At 35.0% G+C, this 25,309-nt stretch overlaps 1 protein-coding gene across 2 annotated transcripts in view; it reads right to left on the reverse strand.

Moving 5' to 3' along the window:
• Positions 1-25,309, reverse strand: part of LOC108135572 (nuclear hormone receptor FTZ-F1) — a 42,503-nt gene that overhangs the window by 13,038 nt on the left and 4,156 nt on the right. For both annotated transcript variants that reach the window (XM_017256340.2, XM_017256341.2), the window contains exon 3: positions 3-533. In XM_017256340.2, coding sequence (XP_017111829.1) covers positions 3-533 — 531 coding nt within the window. The remainder of the gene's footprint in view (positions 1-2; positions 534-25,309) is intronic.

Here is a 25,309-nt window from a genome sequence, read left to right on the forward strand (position 1 = left end):
ACCCTCCAGCTTCATGCCGACCTCGAGGCACTTCTGGAATCGGCAGTAGGGACACCGCTTGCGCTGCGTCTTGTCGATGTGGCACGATCGCTCCGCCACGCAGGTGTAGACCTTCTTGTTCTGCACGGTGCGCTTGAAGAAGCCCTTGCAGGACTCGCAGGTGAGCAGGCCGTAGTGGTAGCCGCTCACCTTGTCGCCGCACACGGGGCACAGCTCCTCGAACAGGTGCTTGAAGTCGATCACCTCGCCGCCGTGGCCCGGCGTTGCGCTTGTGCCGCCCATCGGGTTGCCCGGCCCGGAGTTGCCGCCCGATCCGCCATTGTTGCCGGGGCCGCCGTTGCCCACGGAACCGGAGGACATGTGAGCGGCATTCGGATTGTTATTATTGCCACTGGAACTGGCCGCCTGAGAGAGCAGCATGTAGCCACCGCCGGCGGAACTGCCGCCCGAGCTGCCATTGAGCAGGTTGCCACCGCCGCCGCCACCGCCTCCGCCGCTTTGCTGTGAATGCGAGGAGGTGGTGTCCTGATAGCCTGTCGGAAATATATACTGTGAATCGAAATTGTATATATACGAGTAGGACGAGGAGTTGAATTGATTGGCATTGTTGGCAATATTCTGTTGTTGCTGCTGGTAGTGATCTTGTTGCTGCTGCTGCTGTTGTTGTTGCTGCTGGTGTTGCTGCTGTTGCTGTTGCTGCTGTTGCGGTTGCTGGTGGTGATTGGTGTGGTGTTGCTGGTTACCACTCCCACCGCCCCCCGCTAATTGCAGTGTATAGGCATTGTATTCGTGCTCGAATTTGGTTAGAACATGTGCATCATTATCGTTATTATTATTGTTGCTGCTGCTGGTGTTGTTGTTGCTACTGCCGCTGTTGTTGTTGTTGTTGCTACCGCTGGCATTGTTGTTGTTGTTATTGCCACTGACTGCCAAAGCGGGACTGGAGGGCTGCTGCTGCTGCTCCAGCTGCATGCTGAACGGCGATATGTTCAGCGACGATATAAACTGTACGGTCGCCTGTTGCTGATCCATTTCTAATAACATTTCATGTAAGTTTATTTCGGGTGAATTTAAGGCGAGAGGTTTTCCTTTTCCTTTGTAAAGGCCAAAGAGTTTTACTTTGATATTTTATTTCCTGGACGGAAGTTTGAATTGTTTGTTGTGTTTGTTTGCTTTACTTTTTATGTTACCAGCACTTGCGTTGGAGAGTTGGTTTAAATTTGGTAGTAAAATAGGTTAACATACGGTGGTCTGGTTTTTGCACTCAATTTTTGCAGATTTTTTATTTGCAACATTGTTAAGGCCAATTGTTGAACAGAATGTTTGGAGTTCTGCCACAAATTGTGTTTGCTTGATTTCAACGGTGATATTTAAAATGTATCATAATATCTTGACATATTTTATATATTTGTAACACAGTAATTTAATGTTGTTTTATTTGCTTTACAATTATTCTATTTTTTTTCTTTCTTTACAAGAAATGTATTTTAAAAATGTTTTGGAATTGTTTGGTTCTTTAGAAGAAATGTGTTTTAACTTGTTACATTAACAATTTCCTTTTTAAGAAAACTGTTCAACAAACTTGCTGTGTGATCTATAGGGTTTAATTTGCGTATGATATATTGGTAACCATTATTTAATTATTTCTTTAAAAGAAGTTCTGTTGTTTTGCTTCGAAGTTTTGCTTTAATTTTGCTTAAATTATTACTTGTTATTTGCAGGTACTTTGACGAGGTGAGTGAGATAGATATATGTATGTTTATGTATATTTATATGTAGAGTAGACAGCAAAAAGGATGATTTGTTTATAAACTTTTGGTTGGTTTGCCTGGATAGAGGTAGGACTTTTTATATATATTTTAATATTTATATATATATATAGCTTGATTGTGTGCGTTGAATTGAAACGAGATGTATAAACACTTTTTTGGCTTTGCTTAGTATATTTTCACTTTTGTATTTTGATTGAAAGTGGGTCACGAATTTATTGCACTATATGCGGGAATCGGATTTTGTTGTTTAAACAATTTGCATTGCACACACACACACGCATCCACTGAACACACACACTCTCACGCAACGCAGCAAGAGAACATAATCCTTGGGCTGTTCTGCTGGTGTGGGTGAGGTGCAATTTGATTTGACTTCAATTTACTTGTATTTGTATTTGTATTTGGTGCATGCAATTCGATTGCCTTTTTATCTATTTCGCAATGGCTTTTTGTTTATTTTGATCGATATTTGGGTCACTCACACGCGCACATTTGTTGTTAACAATATTTCGTTAGGTGTAACGCTTTGTCATATGAGTGTGTGTTGTATATACTATGTATGATGTATATATATATGTGGATAGCTATGCGAAAAACACGACCAACATCAACCACGAATCTCGATTGACTAAACCCAAGTAAACGGCGAGGATACCGCAATACACTGCTCTGCCGACGTCGCTGCCTCAGCCGACGGCGCTGTCGCGGCCGGCGTCACTCTCGCTCTCGGTCGGCCATTTCGGTTATTACGTATACGCTCGGTGGGTCGTTCGTTTATTCGCTCGTTTCACTTTCAACGGTGCTGAGAGCTTCTGACTCTGTGACTCTCTCTCTCCCTCTCTCTGAGCAGCGCTGCTTGGCTTGACTTAGTGCCCCCCTTTTTTTTTGGGGCTTTGTATTTGCTGTTGAAACTCAAACTCAAACCCAAAAGCAAACCCAAACTGAAAGCGAAAGTGAAACTTTTTGGCATAGCTTTGAGCCACTGTACACCGCTTTACAGTGCAACAACAAAACGTCATTCTTTCGGATGTACAGTCATAGGAACAATAATAACAACGCACTATTATTTTATTTTCATTGAACGCTACAGGTTATGTTTCCTGAATCTATTTTCTAATATTTATTTTCAAAACTAAACATCCAAATTATTTCGTTTTGTGTTTTAGAATACTTTCCTAAACATAAAAAAAAAAATTTGAACACAAAAATATTTAATTAAAATGTGCCTTTTAAACAATGTATTTAAAAGCTTTGACAAAAAAGTGTTATTGAATCAAGAACTTAATTTTCACCTTTCTGTTACTTAAAAAATTCAATTTAATTATTAATGCACCAGCAATATTTAAATTATTTATTTGGCAATTTATTTTTTGGAAAATAAAAGCAAGTCGTTTATATTTTTTTGTCATCCACTGTAACTATATCCAAACGAACGACATTATGAAAGCCTTAAAGCCTTAACTTTTCAAGTGGCTATTTTGTAATTTCTTACTCACTCAAATAAACTGGGAATTTTTTTGGGTCTCTTCTTCAGCAGTTTTTTGCCCGTTTTTTTTTCTTTGAATTTTTTGGGTTTTGTTGCCACTGCAGCTGCTTGGTTTAGTTTCTTCTTTCCGTTTTGTGTCTGCGTTTTGGTCTCAATTAGTTTGTGGGTTTCTCATTGTTGTTTTTGCTGGTTTTGTTGCATTTGTTCATGACACGGTTTTCATGTGGCGCGTTTTCGTTTCCTATTTCTATGTTTTTGTTATTGTTTCGCCTATTCATGCTTTTATTTAATAAGTATTGCTTAGGGCGTTATGATGGTTTAATATAAAGTTATATATTGCCTTTTGGGTTTCTTGTGGTATTTGGATTCGTATTTTTAAATACAGTTATTAAGCTGCTGTGGGGAATTTTTGTTAATCTTATTTGTCATTCTGTTTGCTAATTTGCATATTTTGTAGTTCTTGTAGTTGTTTTATTTTATAATTAATTCACTTAAAAACCTTTAAGACTTCTTATTTGTTGTTTTAATTTAATTCATTTATCTATTTTTTTCATTTAATTATCAATAAGTAACATTTTTTCTAAATGTTAGCCAAAGCTGACCTTTTTGATGGTAGTTTTTGGTTATTTAATTGTATTACACTCCAAAACAGATTTTTATGTTATCTCTTTTACAAATCTTCCTCGCTTCACCTTCCCAAAAAACAATTAGCGTTGCGTATACGTAATATTTTACGGCTAATTAACGTACCCCGACAAAACTTCGACTAAATCACTCATTAAGGCAAAATTTTAACAACTCTACGAACCCAAATAAGGACGCAAGCCCTGCGATGGAGAGACCATTAAAAGCAGAAACCCCAACGATTGCATAAGATAATGCCGAAAGGAGCATGAAACACATGCATATTATACCTACTATATAATAAAACGTGGCCGGCAAAATAAACTTTCACTCCCCAGAGTCCGATGCCTGAACCCAAGTCCAAGTCCGATTCCTTAACCTACCAAAAACGGAACTAAAGGCGAAGAAACGAAAAAAGAGCCCAACTGCCATTAAAATGCAACATTCATGAATCACAACAAACAAAAAATGCCGAAAATATAGTATAAAAAAAATCAATCAAGGAGGAACGCGAAACATAGCGGGAAAAACCCAAAGAGCCAAGAAGAAATGTGCATAAAATGCAGTTAAGAGGGAACTCTCAACAATGCCTACGAAAACGTGTCTGCGTCTCTCCCAACTTTTCTGTTTGCGTAAAAGTAAAAAAAAAAAAAAAAACTTAAACACGTTTGCCACCTTAATTTAGGTTGGGGGGATTACAACATTTCAACGCTCAATTACCAAAGATGAAAGAAGACGCAACTTTGAGACAGAGACTCGGCTCAGTCTTCTCCTTCTGCTTCTTCTTCTTTGCTTCACAAAAACAACACCGATATGCTATATGTCGGTATAGTGATCTTACGAAATACCCAAACGCATTCAAAAGTTTACCCAAGAAAAAAGTACAGAAACAGAAAACAAAGACTAAGGCAACTTTTCATTTCCTTCCCCAAAATCAAAAAAAAAAAAAAACAAAAAGAAAAAATGTTCGTGACCGTAGCCAACAAGACTTTGGATCTCTGATCATATGGACAGCAGGTAATGACAAAATACACACACACACACGTGGCTAAAGGCACATACCTAGACACAGTGACGGTTGAAAAAATAGCAGTAAGGTTAAAAGTGGAGCCCAAGGTGTAGCTAAAGTCCAGTACATAAATATTTGTAATAACTATATTTTTTGTAACATTGTTGTGATGAAGCAGATTAAGTGTGCTTTTATTTTCAGTTAAGTCATATTTTAAAAAATTGTTGTCCCCAGAAAATATGCAATAATTTTTAAAACCTGCCACTGGGTACATTTTGGATACAGCGTTCTTAATTTTAAGAAAATGTGTTTTAGTTTAATTAAATAAATTTCAAAAAGCCATATAAGTATTATATATATAGCTTATATAATTCATACAAGATTTTATAAACTTTATATTTGTTAGTTTATTATCAAATGGAATTTTTTTTAGTGTACTATTTTTTTTACCGCCGCTGTTTCACTCTCACTCTCGATTTTGTTTGATTCATGCCAGCGCCAAACAGGTTTGTGTTTCAGTTTGAGTTTCTGGCTGATAGCGAAAGAGAGATACGAATGCGAGAGGAGCTCTACTTCTGCATCAGCAGCAACAGCAACAGCAACAGCAACAGCTCAGCTTCCACTTCGCTACTCCATTTAAATGGCTCCGTGTAACCGTTGCCCAAATATGTCCGTCTATATGTCTGTCTGTAGGATTGCCGTATGTGTGTGTATTCACTACCCAAAAAAATAAAAGATCTGTTAACTTTTTTGGGTCCGTTGGCTGGCTGGTTGGCTGACGGTGGTTCTCGTTTTGTTTCGTTTGCGTTAACGTTTGCCTTTTTGACTTGTGCGCATGCGCAATGACTTTTTCGACAGTTGTTTGTCAATCGCTGGCTGACGGAGTTTCAGTCTTGGCCCCATGCGACAGTGACTGCACAAAATGCCTCACTGTACAGTGGACACAGGGGGCGAAAATGTCAAAAGCTAAAATGGCTGGTCTTGTTTTAAAAACTGCATTCCGCTGACAGACCCGAAAAAAAAATGCATTAAAATACAACAATTTATTTTTACTTGTTGACATACATCTGCAATTTTTTAATGTTTAAAAAAAAGAAGTATCATAGAGATAAATTAAATAAAATAATTGAAATTCTCAAACTTTTTCCTTAAAAAAACAAAGAATATTTCCCAGATTTATAATCAATATTGAAACTCAAATTACCTTAGTTTCCGTTTTTTTAGCTCGATGTTTTCATATTTAAATCGACATTTTTGTAAGCTGCTTTTGCAGCACATTAAAAAATGCCCAAAAAATGTGCGCAAGCTCGCGCTTGACTGCCAAAACATAAGAAAACAAAACATTAAGCCAGCCCCACAAAATTCCCCCTCATCTCCGTCGATTTGTCGCCTGCGCTGGTGGCACAATTGTTAATGTCGTGTGGTAGAAAAAAGCACAGCAAATTTTTCAACTGTTTTAACTGTCGGTTTCAACTGTATTCTGTTTTGTTATTTCGGGTTTTTTGAATCTTTTTCTATTTTTTTTTTTTTTTTTTTTTTTTTGCCATGACTGGACATTGGATGACGATTGACTGACGGAATGGCTGTGGGATTAACCGACTGACGGTTAACTGCCTTCGTTTAATTTCATAATAAAACATTAAACGTATAAAATTTACTTGAAACGTGCACCGCATACGAAAAGTCACCTAAAATTGTCTCCAACTGTTGTTTCAACTGCATTTTATTTTTCTGCCTCTTTTCGAATTGTTTTTATTTTGGTCACTGAATCAGATTTGGAATCCGATTCGGATTGGGGTTTGCTGGTCATTTTGTGAGCCGTCGAAGGTTTTGTTTATTTGTTTTTCTGCTGTTGTACGTGTTTTTACGCAATCTGCAGTTAATTTTCATTGGCTTAATTCTGAACAACTTTAAGAGGGAAAAAAGGGGTGATTAGGGGGTGGCGGCTGGGCGTTTTAATTTGTGTCGATTGCCAAATGTAAAGTTTTTCGGCGACTTAAGGTACGAAGTTCGCGTTTTGTAAGCTGATTTGTTGGAAACATTGTATGTTATTGTCATAAGTTTGGTTAAGTGTTTATGGTCAAAGCTGCTTGACTTTTGGGTCGTAATGTACTAAACATTATTGGCGGGATGATGTGGCAAGTGAGAGATTTTGGCTAATTGAGAAAACTTTTTGAACTTGCGGAATGTAAAAAGTGTAAATATGCATAATGAAAGTTTAATTAGCTCTTGGAGACTTGGGAAATAAAAATACTAAACACCAATTTTTATGAATAAATAATATGAATTGAAAATAAAAAGAAGTTCGACTTCTCAACATAGTAAAAATTCCAATTAAACGCACATTCCCAGACATTTTGCCATCCGCGATCGCTTCTCATTCCGCCCCCACCTCTTTTGAACCCCATCGCAAACGCAACCTACAACCTTTTCAATTGCATCCCAAGACATATAAAAAAGAAGGAAAAACGCCGCCCGCAAACAAATTTCAAATGAGGCAGGTCACTTATTTTATTTCGACGACGCACTGGGGGGAACAGAAACAGAAAACAAAACGAAAAACGAGTCGAAAAAGAAACGTATCCGCTCTGCCCCACTTCCTCCCCTTTTCCGGCCACCTTTCTTTTGACATCTTCTTCTTCTTATTTCTTTGCGTTGTCGTCATCGCAAGCAAAACAAAAACACTAATACACACTCGCCAGCTAAATTTAGAAAACACAAAATTTGTTCATACAAATGTTGAGAAAAAAAAGATAAAAGAAAAAAAAAAAAGCAAAATAGAGAAACAAAATACTCGTCTTAACCTGAAACGAAACCTTGTAACATTTTTCCCCAACTGCTTAATTGACAAGCCGGCAATGAGGAGGGGCGTTGGGGGGTAAAAGTGGGGCCAAGAGAGAGAGACTCTCTCTGTCGCTGTCGCTCTCTCTCTCTCTCACAGATCACTTTTGCTTTCAATATGAAATAATCGACTGAGGCAGCGGCAGCGCAGTTGACGTTGGCCGCGGCAGCATGAACAAGTTTCGCCCACAAGCGGGCGCTCTCACTGTTTCTCTCTTTTGCTCTCTCAGCTTTTGGGGCCTGAATAATGTAATAAGTGAAAGTGTGTTGCTGTGTGTGTTTTTCTGTTCGTTTGTATATGTGTGTGCCGGCGTCGCTGCCGCAGTTGACCTACTTTTTTGTTGTACAGATTCAGGTCTATGTTAGAGAGATTAATTTCGATTTCGTTTTCGTTTCAGGCCTACATTTCTCCCCCTTCCCCACCTCCCTTATTTAAACAGAGATAGGGCTATATGCTCCCTTTCTCTCTCTTTTTAACCCCCTGTTCGCTGTAATGGAAAACTGTTGCCATGTTGGTGTAGGTTGTTGTTGTTGAAACATAAAATAACAACAAATGCCTTAGGATAGGTTCCAAACTCTATTTATATTATATGTATGTATTTTATGTGTGGGTCTGTTTCTTGTGTGCGCTTCAGTTTCGCTTTCTGTTTTTCATGTTAATGGGTCAATGGGAATTTTTGTGGGGCGTGTGTTGGGATCTCAAAAGAGCGGAAATCGGGCCTATACGTAAGCATGAGCGTTAGTGAGAGCTTGTTGGTACAGTGGGTCCTCACAAAAAATATCGTATAATAGCTAATTAAAATACTTTGCCCAACTGTTTGTTTTCAAGTTCTTTTATATGTTTTTAAGACACCCGGTCATTTTTATAAACCCGAATTTGCGGTTCGTTACAATATTTATTATATTAAGTTAAAATCTAAAGAAATGGCTTTTTATATATTTTCAGACCCTCAGCTAAATAGTCAGTTAAAATAAATAGAAATGATTCTTTATTATAAAGTTTCCTGGTGCTCAAGTAATACCATTTATATAAAACAAGGATGCATTTTTTTTATAAATACTTATGTAAATAGTTCCAGGGTATTTTTCCCACGCGCGGCTTATGTAACAACAACAAGTATAATTAAAAGTATCGACCATTATCGAAAACTGCGTACGTAATAATTCAAAATTTGTACCTGGATTTAAGTCAGTTGCTAGGTGGCATAACTTTTGTATCCATAAATAAACGACTTAGGCTAAAATTTGTTTACGCTTGTTTATCGGTTTCCTTCGCTTTGGCTTTCCCCAGAAAGTAAAAAGAACGCCTTTTGGTTGAGGTAGAGAAATAGGTTTGGCAACACTCCTACATGGGTTATGCCAACTCCAGCTACTTTTTATCCTAACTCACAAAAAGTGAAAATGCCATGAAATATACATCGCACCACCCACATTCCGTTTACACCATTACAATCGTTTTCATTTTGCTTTTCTTATCGGACGCTCCCCAAATAAAGGGAGAAAAGAAATGCGCTTGATTGACGAATAAACCCAATTAAAGGCGCGAATCTCAATTAAATTGAATATAAAAAAGTCGCCATAAAAAAGTAAACAATAAATAATAGCACAAGTAATGTGCAGTCCACAAGGCACAATTAAATAAAAATAAATCGCGGGAAGAAGAAACGATGACAGTGTGAAATGAGCAAACACAAAGGGGTGGGTGGGCGATAGGCGGTGGGTGGCAAAGGGGGAGGCACAATGAAAACAGCAAACATAGCAACAACGGCGATTACAACAACATGCCAGCGACTAAAGCAACAACAATCGAAAGCAGCAACAATAAGGGAAAAAAGGCACTACCAACAGCAAAGTTTTCTCTGCTGACGTCGCGTTAACGCTGCACAAAATATTATTCAAAAAACCTTGACACACTTTTCATATGCCGCACATACACACAGACTCGCACAGATACAAAACACACACACACACACACACGCAGATACAGATAGATTCGCCCAGGGACGGTTTCGACCGCAATTCGCCACTGCTTCTGCCACCGCTGCTGCCGCTGCCGCTGCCTCTGCCGACGTCGCCGTCGACGCTCGTTGCTTGAGGAGGAGGTCAGCTTAATGTAGATTTGTATAATTGTATATTTCTATATATAAATGTGTTTATACACTTTACAAAAATAGTATCAAAATGCATCCACATCTAAATAAATATTACAAAATTGAATGTTAATATTAATCAACTTGGTCAACTTTGCATTTTGGTGTTCAACATGATCAAATTTGATTGCTGATGAATTAAAGAATACTTAAATCTATATTTTAAATGAGTTCAAAATCTTTAAATATTACAGCATAGAAATTTCGTAAAATTATAGTAAAATAGTTAATTACATTCAAATTAAGGAAAAGAAATCATAACGGCGTTAAAAATATATTTAACTGAACTGAATTTAAATTAAAAACTTTTAATAAAAGACGGCCAAAACAAACAGCCAGCAACAAAACGATATATATTTTAAACGAATTTTTTAGTAGTGTACTCTACAAAACTTGTAATACACATTTAGTCAAAGTGCACTTTTTCAATGCGCAATAAATTACGCATACCACCCGTTGACTCTACCTACCTCCCTTTATCACACACTTTTTCTCTCGGTTAACCTTTCAACAAATTTAATGAATTAACGCATTTTAATTATACAATATTTAGTATTTAATGTGCTTCCTTTATTTTGCTTTGTTTATTTCATTAGCTATTACTATATATGTTATATAGCACATTTGTAATGAGGTCAGCCGAGTGTTGTTTCTTTTTTTTTTTTTTTTAATTTTATAGATCGCTGCAGTCGACGTTGACGTCGCTGTCTGCCGCTCCGATTCCTCTGTCTATCTTGTCTGTCATGTGGAATATCATCACAAATCGAAAAAAGGGCGGTAAAACAGGTGTGGCCGAATAATGTGGCTTTGGTTTGCCATGCTTTATTTATTTATTATAATCAATCACTAAGGTGGGTTAATATGGAAGGAATTTTTATGGGGTCTTTTTGTTGATTGGGGCTAACATAAAAATTCTTTAGTGATCTTTGAGGTTATGAATTGCTGATGATCTTAGAAATGACATCAATCTGAGCTCATTCAGTTTAGGTTTTTATATTTTCATACAAATATTTAAATTATTATTTGGTATTGAAGGTTAAAGTTGAGCAGAAAAAAATTCAACAAAGTTTTTTGATATTTTAAATTATCGATAAATTTTGCACAATAAAATAAACCACAATTGAAATCAAAGAAAGTAATACTGTCATACTTTTCATACTTCGTTACTATTTTGACCAAAAAATCAAAATAATAATATATAAAGATACCAAATTTATAAGTTTTAAAGCAACGATTAAAACATTTCTTGATATCTTATTGACTTTCTCGTTGCTTTCCCTTTTTAAGGATGACTCCTCCCTTCCGTTTTTTCAATTCACAAATTTCCCTTTTACTCCTGTCTGTCTCAGTGGCATGATGACCACGTGCCAATAGGTGACTAATCCCCGCCTGGAATTTCAATTGCATTAAACTGAAAAAAATCGCTGTAAATATTGCATTTTATTTTCGCGCCGTCTGTTGTTGATTTGTTCGATTTTATGGTACCGATTCGGTTCTTCTTCTTCGCCTTGTTTGTGCAAAAATAAAAAAAAAATAAACAATAACAGAAAAAGAAAAAGAAACACACGCCGAACACAGAGACTGCAATTCATTTAAAACGTCGCCCGTCCCCCTTTGGCCGACGCCCCTGCCTCTCTGCTGTCGTTGCAGTTGACGAAGCTCGAAACTGGGTCACGAGGCCACAAAAACAATTGCAGCCAGCAAAAAGGGGGTTTTCGGCGAGGGGGCTGCTGCTTGGCGTCGGGTGTTTTTTCTGCTTAAAATGCAATGCGCGTTTTAAAGGTGGAGTGGAGGGGGTTGTGGCCCCAAAGCGAGGGTGTGTAGACGCTTTTTTGTGGGTGGGTTTTGGGTCCTCCAAGCCTCCTCCCGATGCGTAGAAACAAATAAGTTGCATTTGCCATTGCCTGCAACTGAAAAGGGGGGTTTTGGTTTGCTTGAAGGGGTGCCCAAAGGGGGGTGCAAAATAGAGAAGAGGGGCTGTGGCCGCTGTGGGACAGGACTCGTTTCTAGTTCGCAATTTGGGTCAGCCAAAAGAAACTCAACTAATTGAAAAAAATACCATTTCAGACATGCATTTTTGTGGCACAAACTTATTAGTCTTGTGCACTAATAAAGTTGAGTAAATTTAAGTTTAAGAAGAAGTATTTTTATATATAATATTTAATTTTTCAGAAAAAAATTTTAAAAAATTTGGTGGTTCAGTTTGTTTTAAAATCATGTGAGCTTCTTTTGGAATATAACTTTATAAAGTATTTTGAATTAAAGAATTCAATAGTTATTTAGAAAGTATTTACTTTACTTCGTATTTTTAAAATTTATTCTAAATTCTAAATTTTAATTTTGAATTTTGCTTTAAAAACTGTTAAATTTATTTTTATTTTAATTGAAAAATCCAAATACAGATCACTTTTGGTTTTATATCTTGTTCTGATTTTATAAGAGCTTGTCAAATACATTGTATGCTTTATTCACCAAATAAATTTATTTAAATAGTTTGCATACATAATTATAAATGGTCACTCTAGTCAGCACGCCTTTTTGATCACAAAAATCAATAAATATAAAAAAAAGGTGAACAAATAAAAAACTTGTTACAAAAAACTAAACATGATGGTCGGTGTAGAAGCGTCGTCTTTTATCTTTTAATCAAACATTTGTGTTTATTTTATTTGTCTTTTTTGTACATTGTCTGCATATATTGAAACTTTTTGAATTTATTAAAAATGCTTATAGACGGCATGTACATTATTATGAATATATATGTTTAATGTTAATTGTTTGACAGCGGCAAAAAGGAAAATCTGCCCAATTAGGCAGACATGAGTTGTATTTTTTCTTGTATTATTATTGTTGAATTTGGACTGCAGCCACCTTGAGCCTTAAACAACAATAATTAAACAAACCAACAATTTTACGTTAATTCACATTTGAATAGCGCGGCGTGTGTTGAAGTGTGTGTCTCTGATTTGCTTTTTCTTTATTGCTGCGGTTTTCATAAACTTTGTTGCTGTTTCTCTGCGGTTTTTGGGTTTTTGGCACACCAAAATCGTTGAGATTCCAATGCTGAGCAAGCCGAAAACAGATTTATGAATCGCAAAAATGCTAATATGCATACTTTATAGTGAACAATAATTATACTTTTTGAGCTTTAGGGTTTATTAAAATTATAAAAAGCATGTGCGCCAAAAAGTAACATTGTGTTTCATTGAAATTATTGAAATTTCTAAATATTTTTTCTAAATATTCTTTCTTAATTGGATAATCAAATAATTGAGAGATTTTTAAAACGTTGACAAAAATTCTTTTCAGGATTTCGGTTGTGTTTAAAAAAAATATATTTACTTATCGTAGATCCTTGCTGACAGCAGTTATCTGCTTAACAACACTAAAAACATCAAAGGCGTTTTTTTTTGCATGAAATTATAAATTCGAAAAACCAAGTTCCGCAATATTTTCGGATGATAAAACGATATAATCCGTTTCATCTTGTAAATCCAAATAACAATAACAATAAATATTTACTTAAAATTTCCAAAACACAGCCGCAAGCGACCACATAGAAGCGATAAAAATGCCAAAACTATTTCTAAAGTTGTTTGGCAAAGGAACTGAGACTTTTTTTGGCTAAGTTAAATAAAAAAAAACTATGGAAAAGCAAAACGAGCAGCAAAAACAAAAATCGGTAAGATGGCTACTCAGAAATAGCTAAAAAAAAAATCGAGAGGAAAATCGTATAAAGAAGCTTGAAAATATATAAAATAAAATTTGCTTCGTCTGGCGGCTGTCAAAAAACAAAAAACAAAAAAAAAGTTGACTCGGCGTCGCAGTCGCGCTGCCTCGTTGTTAGATATGGTGACCCACTAACCTACTTTTTCTGAAAACGTTAAAGCTTTTTACGTATATACACAAACACACACATTTGCACGTATATTTTTTCTTTAGTGCTTCATTTTTTTATTTTTGCTTTTTGATTAAAATTATATAAACAAAGTGGAAATATTCAACAACGCAATCGACACAGAAACAAAAAATAAAGAAGAAATAATGAAAATGAACAGAGAGAAGCGTATTACATTAGTGTGTGCGTGAGGAAAGAGCTCAGAGAGCTTTTTTTTGAAACGCAAAAACAAAAAAAAAACACAAAACCACAAACGAGAGATTCCCACAAAAAAAAACATTTCACATAAAAAAAAAGCACACGCAATAACAATTCCCGCCCCACACGCACCGAAGCTTCCAACCACTCCCTCCCACCTCCCTCTCTCCCAACATTCTCCACCCCAAAACAAAAGAAAACAAAAACTATTCAATATTGAACCTAACCCAACAAAAAACGCTGAAAACGCTACAAAAACGAAACAAAAAACAAAAAAGCTCACGCACATTGTTATTATGCTTCCAGTCCCCCCACTCACTCTCTCTCTTTCTCACTCCCTGTGTACCCGTCTCTTTCGCGGACTACTGATATTTTTGGCAGCTTTATTCAATGCGTAAAGGGCAACCACAGAAAACCTAACAGAAATTCTTAATGGTCGAATCTTTAAGTATTCTAATATTAATTTTTTGTGTCGTGAAATGAAGATTAAAAAATTTTCTCGAAACTCAACAACCCATAACCTTTTAAAAAACATTACAAAATATTTATATATTTAATATTTACTTACTTTTTTCTCTATTTTTATGTAGAAAAATTTATTAGAGACGTTTGTATAGCAACAAATATAAAATCAAAAATCACTTGATTATTTCAAATAATTAATATATACATATATAAAGAATTCTTACACAATAAAACGAATTTTATAAAAAATCACCTGTTTTCAACCCTTTATCAAAAATTATATACCCCTTACAAGAGTAAACCCGAAAAAAAAGTAAAACAATCAACAGTGTGAAGCATTCACGATCGTTTGCGCAATTTTGCTCATTCATCGCACGCACTTTCGTTTTTTTCGGGTTTTTTTTTTTTGTTGTTTTATTTTGTATTTTGAAATACATTTTGGTTATATTTCGTTGTTGTTGTTGTCGGCTCTGACTACGTTTTTCCAATCAATTTCATCAATTTACGTTAAGTTTTTACTTGGGTTTCGTTTTTGTCAGGGAAAGTCCCATTGTTTCCAACGCCATATGGTTGAATTTGGCAGAGCTGGAAGTGAATACGGAATGGGTTAAGTGTGTGACCCATTTCAAGTGGTTTTTCAAGGGTTTTATCAACCACCATATATTTTTTTTTTATTAGTTTGGTTCTGTTTATCTCATTTTCCGGTAAAACACACATTTATTCGATGTTATGCAATAACGTCATTATGACGATAAGCAATATCTATGTTATTTAATATCGGTTTATTTTCAATTCAATAATTCTTTGTATAATTTGATTTATTTTTATACTAAGAGCTTAACTTAATTAATTTCTATACTCTATCAATCGATAAAGCATTCCGCAAACTTTTATTGTATAACCGACAATCATTTGATAGGCACATTATTTTGTTAAACTGTTCTGTGCTGGTTCACTCGAAGTGTTATCCTTTTCCCGGCGATTCATCTCGTTTACCCAATCCTTTGCATTTTCTTCTACTATTTCCTCTCCACTATAGTCGTTTGCCGCCATCGATAAGTAAGTCCACCCATTGCGAGGAGTATATGTTCAGGGATATAGAAACATATGTACTTATATGTAAGCATGCACCACCCACTGAGAACCTATTTTACCACCCATCAGTCACACGCAGCTGTAGCCATGTACTAGATTTGTACATACTTCCATAATGTATACTACATATAAAAACGTTCAGATAGAGAGAGAAAGATAGAGGGCGAGTGAGGGAGAGGGGTTGAGAGAGCACTCGGCTTGAACCGATGACGGCGACGACTCTTGGCTGGTTTGGTAATCAAATCTAGGTGACCCAAATTGCAGTGACCTAGTTTTCACAAAAGGGGGCGGGGCGGTGGGAGTTGAATTCGCCACCCAACATCAAATAAGAAAAACAAATGCACCAAAATGTGTCCTTTGAGATCGAGTTTTGATGCAACCACCACCTTAAATTTAAACCACAAACTTTTGACTCACATCTTAAGCCGAAATTTAAAGTTTTTGCTGGGCTTCAAGTGTTGTATTTTTGTTTGTTTCTTTTCTTTTTATCTTCCCATATAAAACTTATATTTCGGCAAGTCATAAAGTCAACTGCCGTTGAAATGTTTCTTTATTATTTTGGTGTGCTTGTGCATTGCAATGTTAATTCAAGTGAAGGACAAATAAAATGCAAGTTGACAATGGAGCGGGATGACGAATGACAATGCGATGGTGTCAACAGCTTTGGGTTAAGTTAAACGGTGTCAAAACTAATTAATTTGCTTAGCAAGTGAAGGATTTTGCAACTGACTGATTGGCTTACACATAAACCAAGAATTTTAATCAACATCTTAATAATGTGTCCATCTGTCTTTTATTTTAGTAAGTTTCAGTCTGCGTAACAAAGCGTAGATAGATAATGCATTACTTCTATTTTTAAAGAAAGCAATTTTTCTTATTAGTTAAAGTTTAGGCAAAAAATGTTACATAATTCCAAAGCATAAACAATTAATCTATTTTAATTAAACTTACATGATAGCAAATTTACTATAATAATTGGTAACTAATATAAAATAAATCCACAATTATTAATTGTAATTAAACTAATGCTTATCAAGTTAGTTTAAAATATAAATATTTTCAACAATTTCAAGACCAAATCAAAGAGATCGAATATAAGTCAATATACTCCCTTAATCACACATATTTCCAACTTTCATTCTTCTACCCGAATCAACATTTATTACAATTCGTACTCATTCAATTAATTCCACTTTGCACAATATTCAAATTGAGTGCCAAATACACATACATAAAAATTATTTTTACAAAAAGTTAAAACGAAATAGAAATTGGTTTCGAAATCAAAAGCACCAGAAGCGAAAAAATTTACGCAATTTAGTAGTCGTTAGTGTATGCGATGTCTGTACATGAAAACAATAAATACACGCACACAATCGAGCACATAGGCTGAACAAATTATGTAAGTTCACGTGAAAAGCAACAACACGAGATACAGAAAATATACTCAAATAATATACAAAAACGGTTAAAAATGGTTTCAATGTCTGTTTTATGTTATGTTTTCCACTGTTTTCTGTTTGCCTAGCTGCAATTATTATTACAATGTTATATGGCTGCCATGATCTAAATTTCCCAACTAATTATTGCGACAAACTGCCAGACAACAAGGAGGAGGTGTGCGATATGCAAAATGCGTATGAGTAATATAAGTTTTTTTTTTGTTTAATGGACAGCGGCGTTTGAAAAAATAGTAATTGTCATTTTAAAACAGATTTATAAATAAATTATAAATATAAAACAAATTAAAATTTGTTTTGGGTATAATTTTTAAAACCCATTATATGCATTTATAATTTAATATTAAAATCTATAAAAAAAAAATTAAAAATATTGTTTTACTATTAAAACCACTTTAAAAATGTCTTCAAACGTATTATTACGTATTGATTAAAACCAATACCGCTACTAACTTGACCGCCACTATACAATAATGCTCGTATCACCATGTTTTCTTAAATCTAAATACGCACTCCATCTCGCTCTGGCAAACGGACACATTTTCGGTCATGTGTGCGCAGGAGCGAGACAAAAACTTGGCCAAGTGCAGTAGGCCATGCAAATAGTCAAAGTGGGTCAAAAAGTGGCTATCAAAAGCTATATCAACATCAACTATGGCTGCCATTAAAACCGAAAGCTCAAGCTTGCTTCGTTTCTTCTTCGGGTTTTTTTCGTATCAACACGAATTGTAAGCAAATTATAAAAATAAATAAAAACGAAACGCACTTCCCCCACCACCACCAGCCAAAAAAAAAAATATTTCTTGTTTATTTAAATATGAGAAGAGTGACAACACAAACGGCAACAACAATGAGCATAAGAAATATGGTTACATCATAGCGACATATGGCTGAGGTGTAAATTATTTCATTATTTGCTGTAACAATTTTTATTTTTATATTGGCTTAAAGGTCTGAGGTTTGATTACGAAATTTTGGAAGTGTGATTAAATGGGTTTTATATATATGGCCTTGATGACATGTATTTCGGTGTTGTCAGGTGTTCATTTACTTTTATTATGCTAGTAATATATAAAGCGAAGAGTTTGTAAATAAAATACTATTCAGATAATTGGTTGGTTTTACAAAAAATGGGATTAAATCGAGGAATTAACAAAACATTGTATGAAAAATGTAATTAAGGAGGATAACTTTACATTCACAATATCAACCTGCAAAATTATATAGCAAAAACATTTTTGGTGTTATAAGCGGGAAAAGTTTATTTTGACAATTTAATCTTTAATTACACAGATAAAAATAGTAATTCGTTTGAAGTTAATTTCTCAAATAATAGCATTAAAACTTTTTTTTTACATTTAATAACGAATTTTTTTTAACAACGGATTTTATTTAAAGTACATACATACATTAAAATCCCATTAAGTCGATGATCGTTTGTACTTTTTTATTTGCTGAGCTATTCAAAATGAAAACAACGTTTCGAGTATATCGTCTTATCTTGAAGCCTAAAACTGAAAGGGAATTTCCAGGTCCAAAACAGACTCTTGAGTAATAAGCCTCACCTGAGTAATTACAGCGTTTGAAAACATTTAAGTTTACAACTACAGAGAAAATCATAAATAATCAAAATTGCTGCATAAATAACTTCATTGTCTGTTTCATGCTTAGCAAATTACCTGAGGGGTGAAAACAAAAAAAAAAAAAAAAACAACCAAAATAAGCAAAAATAAGCCAAGACCTGCCGCAACAATTTCAAAAAGCAAAGTGAGCTAAAAGTACATAAATAAAAATGCAAATAAAAGTATATGTAAGAGAGAAAAAGGGAAGTGTCAACAAAAAGCGCAATGGACAGCAGAATTGTTTTTCGAATTAAATAATGAAACAAAAATGCAACTGATAAGGTGTAAATGATAAGGGTAAATTGTTATGTGCCTCTTTTTATTTCTGTCAAGCGAGTGCTTATCTGTAAAAGTGCGTTTTGCGTTCCATTTACCTAAACTGCAAACAGTTGTTCTCGTTTTACTTGATGGATCTTTTTACTTGTTTTTCTTTTTGAAATTTGTCTGCTTTTATTTTTTATTTTTTCTTTCGGAATTTTGTATTTTTCCTCTTATATTCGTGTGAGCTTTGTAGCGAAAAGCTCACATGAGTTTTTATTTGTTTTAGTTTGCATTTGCCCTGCATGCTGTTTCTAAAAAGCTTTTTAAGTTTTTTTTTTACCGGGGATATATTTATTTTTTTATTTTTTCTGTATCTGATTCGAAGTCTGTATTTTGTTATCTTACTTTGCTATCTTTTGTGTTTGAGGATCATTTTAAGTTCCCGTTTTATTTCTCGCTTTTTTTGCAGTTGGCGCCACTCAACTATGCACACTCACACACTCTTATACCCAGAATGCACACACACATGTGCAAACTGCAAAAGCTCACGGCGACCGGCAAAAGCTTTAAAATTTGCCCTAGTATGCGGGCTCTTTATCTGCGCTTGTGGGTTTGTGTGCGTGCGGAGGAGTGTGCGTGTGTTGGTGAGACGGCCGCCTGCAAAGCAAATTTTAACATTTTTTTTTTTCAAGAATAAACTATTTGCGCGTGTAGTTGTGACTGGAAGATTAAAAAATCGGTTCAACTTGGACGATTTCTGATTGCGCTGCGTGTGGTCTGTTAAGGGAAATAAAGGATAGAGACCAAAATTATATCAAGTAAAAAAAGGGGGAGAAGTGCACACTTATACATTTTTTGAATTTTTCAACTTTTATCGACTTTTTGAAGTTTTCTTTATCTGCTTATATGCAAACTAGTTTTAAATCAAGCTTTTACAGTAGTCTTCTTGTTATACCTTTTTACATTTAAGTTATTAATCTTTCGATTGCTTTAAATACAAATGGCCGTTTGGAACTTCAAAATCAATACAAAAACAGCATTTATCCAAAAAGTGTTAGATGTGTAAGCCGTAAAACCCAAAGCTAGTTAAGCAAATACCCACTACACTTACTTATCACTTTTAAACATTTCTGATATCAAACCAATATTTTTTTAGATCGTAATCAATTTGTTTGTTCAATTGACTGCAATAATAGTTAAACAAATAGTTCAATAAGTGTGATCCAAGGCTAAGAACAGTAAACCTCTAAAATGTAGGTTAAGTATTCTTTTTACTTTTCCGCCGCATAATTATTTATTGATACTCAAACTGACACATGACGTATACGTAATACAAAAAGACGAAATTACGTATACGCGGTGATAAGCAAAGATAAGAGTCGAGTTGTACAAGTATCTCTGCTATGCAATGACCAATCCAGCCCGCTTTCAATATCTGTGGTAAATGTAACAGCGCAATTTCAAGAAATGAGAACCGATAATAAAATATGAACCGAATCGAACGAGTTGCATTGCCAACAATTTTTGGCAATAAATAACCGACTGATGACAATAAAACAAATTTAACTTACATACAGACCTGACAAAAAAGCATTGCACAAAATATAACCATCAAAGAAAGGTAAAAATGTATTTTTAGTAATAAATTTTACCCACGCAGATCGCCAGTTTCCGATTTACTCATGTTTAAATGTCGAATACTTGTAAATTGAACAGTAGTAAACAACATTTAGGTAGTTTCCATATATGGTTGTTCTATATAATAATCCGAGTCTTACAGTAAAACATTATAGTGTTATAATATAAATACCACTTAAAACATACTTTGAAAAACCAATCATAAATTAAATTATAAGCAGACTACCCCGAAAAAATAACAATTAAATGAATAAATACAAAGAAAATAGAATGCAACTAGGTCAGGGTGCAAGTGAGAAAGAGACACACGGGCGGATGAGCAAGTGAGATGGCTAGAGAAAATAAGAATCAGCTTGTGCAGCGCAGAAAGGAAAAATCAATGCGCATTCTCTGTTTGTTTTTCTTACCCTCTCTCACTCTCTCTTTCTTCCTATCTCTTTCTGCATCTCTCGCTGCACAAATCCCACCCATTCCCCCACCCATTTGGCATTGCAAAATTAGTGCAAAGCAGCGCTGCCGGCGTCGGCAGAATCGCAAACAGTGAATGTGGCACAGGGTCAACTGGCGACCCATTAGCACACTTTTCCACGGGGGGCGTTAGGGGGCTTGGGGGAGTGGCAGTATTACTATATAGTTATAGGAGCCAGACGCCCCAGACATTGCGAGAGTGCGAGACTCACTCTCAATGGCATTTGCCTTTTTTCTCGAGCTAAGGTTAACAACAATAAAATGGTCAAAGCGACGCAGTAACAATAACAGCATTAAATAACAACAACAAAAAAATCATTTTCCATTTGCATCATCAAACAAATGAAAAATGTTGCAGCAACAATAAAAAATAATTTTATGGGTGGATTATTCAAGATTAGGGGAATGAATTATCATTAAAAGAATTTAAACCCACCAGAAAATTATGCAGAAAAAAAAATGATTTATTAAGCATTTTTTCGGTTTTTTTTTTTAATTATTTCATTATCAACTCAATTTTTAAGAGGTAAATGAAGTTTGTTTTAGTTCCAAAATTCTTGTATTTTTCAATTATCTTACAAGCTGTCACAATAAAAACTAAACCTTAACCGTATAAATAAAAAATATATATATCAAGTCAAACTAAGCTCTTTTTCGAAATCACATAAAAAATAAAATAAATATCTTGAAATAAACAAAAGATTTTTTGTTTATGTTTTGTTCTTCTTTAATAAACCCAAGTTGTAAATTATAAAATTTATAAGTTATATTTGCAATCCAGTTATTGGATTAGTTACAGTTTTAGACAATTAAAGTTTTATTTAAACCTTGAAAAAGTTAACTTGAAAATATATAGACTGTTCGATGAAACAATGCCCTGTTTTCAATGTTGGCCCTGAGGGGTTCAACGATTCTAAATGGTATGAAACCTTACTAGTCAAACAATTTCACACAAATAAAACAGAGGTTTTTTTTAAAGAAAAAAACATTCCTCTAAAACCCGACTAATAAGCCAATTACTATGCACTTAGTTAAACAATTTGCAAACAAAACTAAGTGCCTACACCCTCGGAACCTGCCTCTTCGATTACCTGTTTTAATTGCTTACATTATCATTATTATTGTTCAGTTTGTTACACTACAATGATTCGGTTTGGGTTTGGGTTTTGGTTTATTTTTGTTCTTAAGGGCTAGCTCGACTCTATTAAACCCAACTTGATATTTTTCAATGTTCCATCCTTGATTGCATTTACAAGATTTCTGTTTTCTGATCGCTTGACTAAGCCTTATTCTTTGTGTATCGGTGTGCTTAGTTTAGGTTCAATTACCAATTTGCGGTTTGCTTGCCAATGGCAAATCGTGAGAAAGAATTAGAATTCAAAGCAAGTGTGAATGACCAATGTGGAGGATAGAATGTGAGGGATTTTCTACTTGCTTCATATAATTGTTAACTAATTACAAGTAATATTATTTTAGAGACCAGACAATTGGCAATTAGTACATATATAAATTAAGTAAACTTCCCAATAAAGCTTGAAATTCCATAAAATATGTTAATAACTCATAACTAAAAATGTAAAAATACAAAAAAAGATCGGATCACAATAGCTAAAAAAAAACAAGCATTCTTGGCACTCATTTGGTATAAAATAATATATTTTCAAAAAAATATTACTTTTTTAAAATGAATTTGAAATTTGAATAAAATTACTGAATTGCAAAATAACAACACAATTACAATAATAACACCATTTAAATTTATCATATAATATGTTTGCTTATTGAAAACCATTTCGAGTTTTACAGTCTTATATTTTAAAATATACTTTCAAATTTTTAGGTGACAGTTAAAAGTACTTTAACTATCAATTTTAAATTAGAAAATACCAGTTTCAATCAGATTTTTGTATATCGTATTAAATTTGCCTTTGCTATGTTCTCCTGACCTTTTTACGAGCTTAAAGTGAATTTTAAAACAACCCGAGACCAGGTTAATCTATATTTCGCTTTGCTCCATTTAAATCTTTAAACATTGTGCAATGCCAAACATTACGCTATTTTCACCAAATCCTTTTTCAAAGTCAAGCCCAGTCGCAGCCACAAAACGACCTCAAGGTCGCAGCTTAAATCAGACGTGGCAGACATAGTTTGCATATAGAACAACCTTGAACACTCAAGGATTCTCCGGGGGTGGTGGACTTGTCCTTGGTACACAGGCCGCTACAACGAACGGCGACAGCCTTCGCATCAACGCAAGGACCTTGAAATGCATTCAACGCTAGAACCAGTGCATATACATATATATATCATATGTTATCCACACACATATAAGCTATAAAGCTACATATATGCTATACGATGCAGTCAATGTCGTGCCCCAATTCGCCGCTGCTATTTCGTTTTCTTTTTGTGCATTTTTCAAAATGCAACAAGCTGCTAGCTGACTTTGACCCATTTAAATCCTTTGAGGTGAGCATAGACGCACGACAACGACGCCGGCAGAAGCAGAGACGCCGATGCGGTGCGGTGCGGTGCGGTGCGGTACGATGCAATCTATGTCAATGTCAGCCGGCGTTGCGGGCGGCGGTGGCGCGTCGTCGGCAAATAAAACCAACTGAGGCAGAACCGCGCCAACAACAAATGTAGCCGCAACAACAGCTGCACACTGAAAAGTATTACTTTAATTCGATAAGTCTAATAGAAAGATGTAAGCACTTTAACACCAAACCTTAAAGTGGTTTACCCCCTGAATGTTATTTAACATCTCGTTACAAAAATCGCTTAAAACCAATTACCAAATTCTTAAATACAATTTATAAATTTTGGACATCGAAACCCATTAGCGATTTTTTAAGAAATTAAATTTATTTGATCATATAAATTTCAGAAAAATTAACTAAAAATTAACTAATTAATATATTTACATTTAGATGTTTTTATGAATTCAACAGGGGCCATTTTTTCGCTCACTGTAGACGGGGAGAGTGTGCAATAGAGAGTGAGAAGGAGGGGGCGCGAACACGCGACTTGCTGCGCCGACTGCGACGTCGGCAGCGCTGCGGCTGATGCACACAATGACCTTCAAATTTCTATGCAATTTCGCTTTTTGTTTTTGTCTCGCATCCTTGGGCCCAATCTCCAATATTAGAAAACGCAAGCGAGCGCAACAACGATTCGTTTGAGCTTGACCCAAATTCTAATACCCCAACTGACCTTGCTCCATTTTGCCTCTCCTTCTAAGGATGAAATAAAAGCAGATGGAAAATTTAAGCTGCACTTTGGGGGTTTCCCGCGAAGGTTGCCAAGTGGGTGGGTGCATTTAATGCCTCTAGAAAGGGGTAGAAAATGCGTCTGTGTTTTTGACATTGTCGAATGTCAATAATGTCAATTTAAAAAGTCCGTATCATGCCACCAAATGCTGCGTAAAAAACAAACAAAATGTTGACAAACATACAACCTTACATATGTACATACGTATGTATATCTGTAATGTTTGATCATCCATCATCAACATTTGGCAGGGGCCTGTCTCAGTTTGCTCATTTAATTGCTGTTCACGCATCGACACACGTATCGAGCGAATTTTTTCTTCATTTGCATTTTTACACACTCTTTGGCTGACTAGGGGAATGTTTCTTTTAAAATTCTTTGTAAATATTTTTTGAAATCTATTTTTTTTTATAATTCCTTTGAAATAATTAGTTTAATATTTACAACAATTTTTTTGTCCCATACTTTTAACAAATTGTATTAAATATAAGATGCTAGAACCTAGATAATAAAATAACCTAAGCTTTGTATAAAGAGACAATTAATTAAAAATTATAAATTGGTTTTTAGTTTGCAAATTATATATATGATAAATTTTTACCAAGGCTTTAAAGGTGTAATAAAATGTTGTCCTTTTTTGTAACTACTTTAACCAACCTTAAAGCAATAAAAATTAAGTTTTTGAGTTAAAGAGCATTTTAAATTCGACCTTCCCAAAACAACACCCGAAAGTAGGTTAGTTGCATTTTTATAGACATTTCAAATGGATTTTTATGGCTGCATCCGACGCCAGGCCGAATAACATGGAGCTAAGTGCGAGGCCAACTGAGCGGAAAGGGGATTTGGGGAGGGGTACCGAGAGTACTCTGTGCATATTTAAACTTAGCATTGCACTTGGCACACTAAGATTTAAGACGACCGTCTGGCCGACTGACTGGAATAAACCAGGGGCGTGCACGCCAGTAATGACAAGTTAGTGAAAATTTCAAGGCTGTGACTCGATTTAAATTGAAAATGTAATAAATGTCAGTGGAAATGCGTGACAAACTGAT

The sequence above is a fragment of the Drosophila elegans genome, unplaced genomic scaffold (genome assembly GCF_018152505.1).
Source record: "Drosophila elegans isolate 14027-0461.03 unplaced genomic scaffold, ASM1815250v1 contig_208, whole genome shotgun sequence".
NCBI classification, from domain to species: Eukaryota; Metazoa; Arthropoda; class Insecta; order Diptera; family Drosophilidae; genus Drosophila; species Drosophila elegans.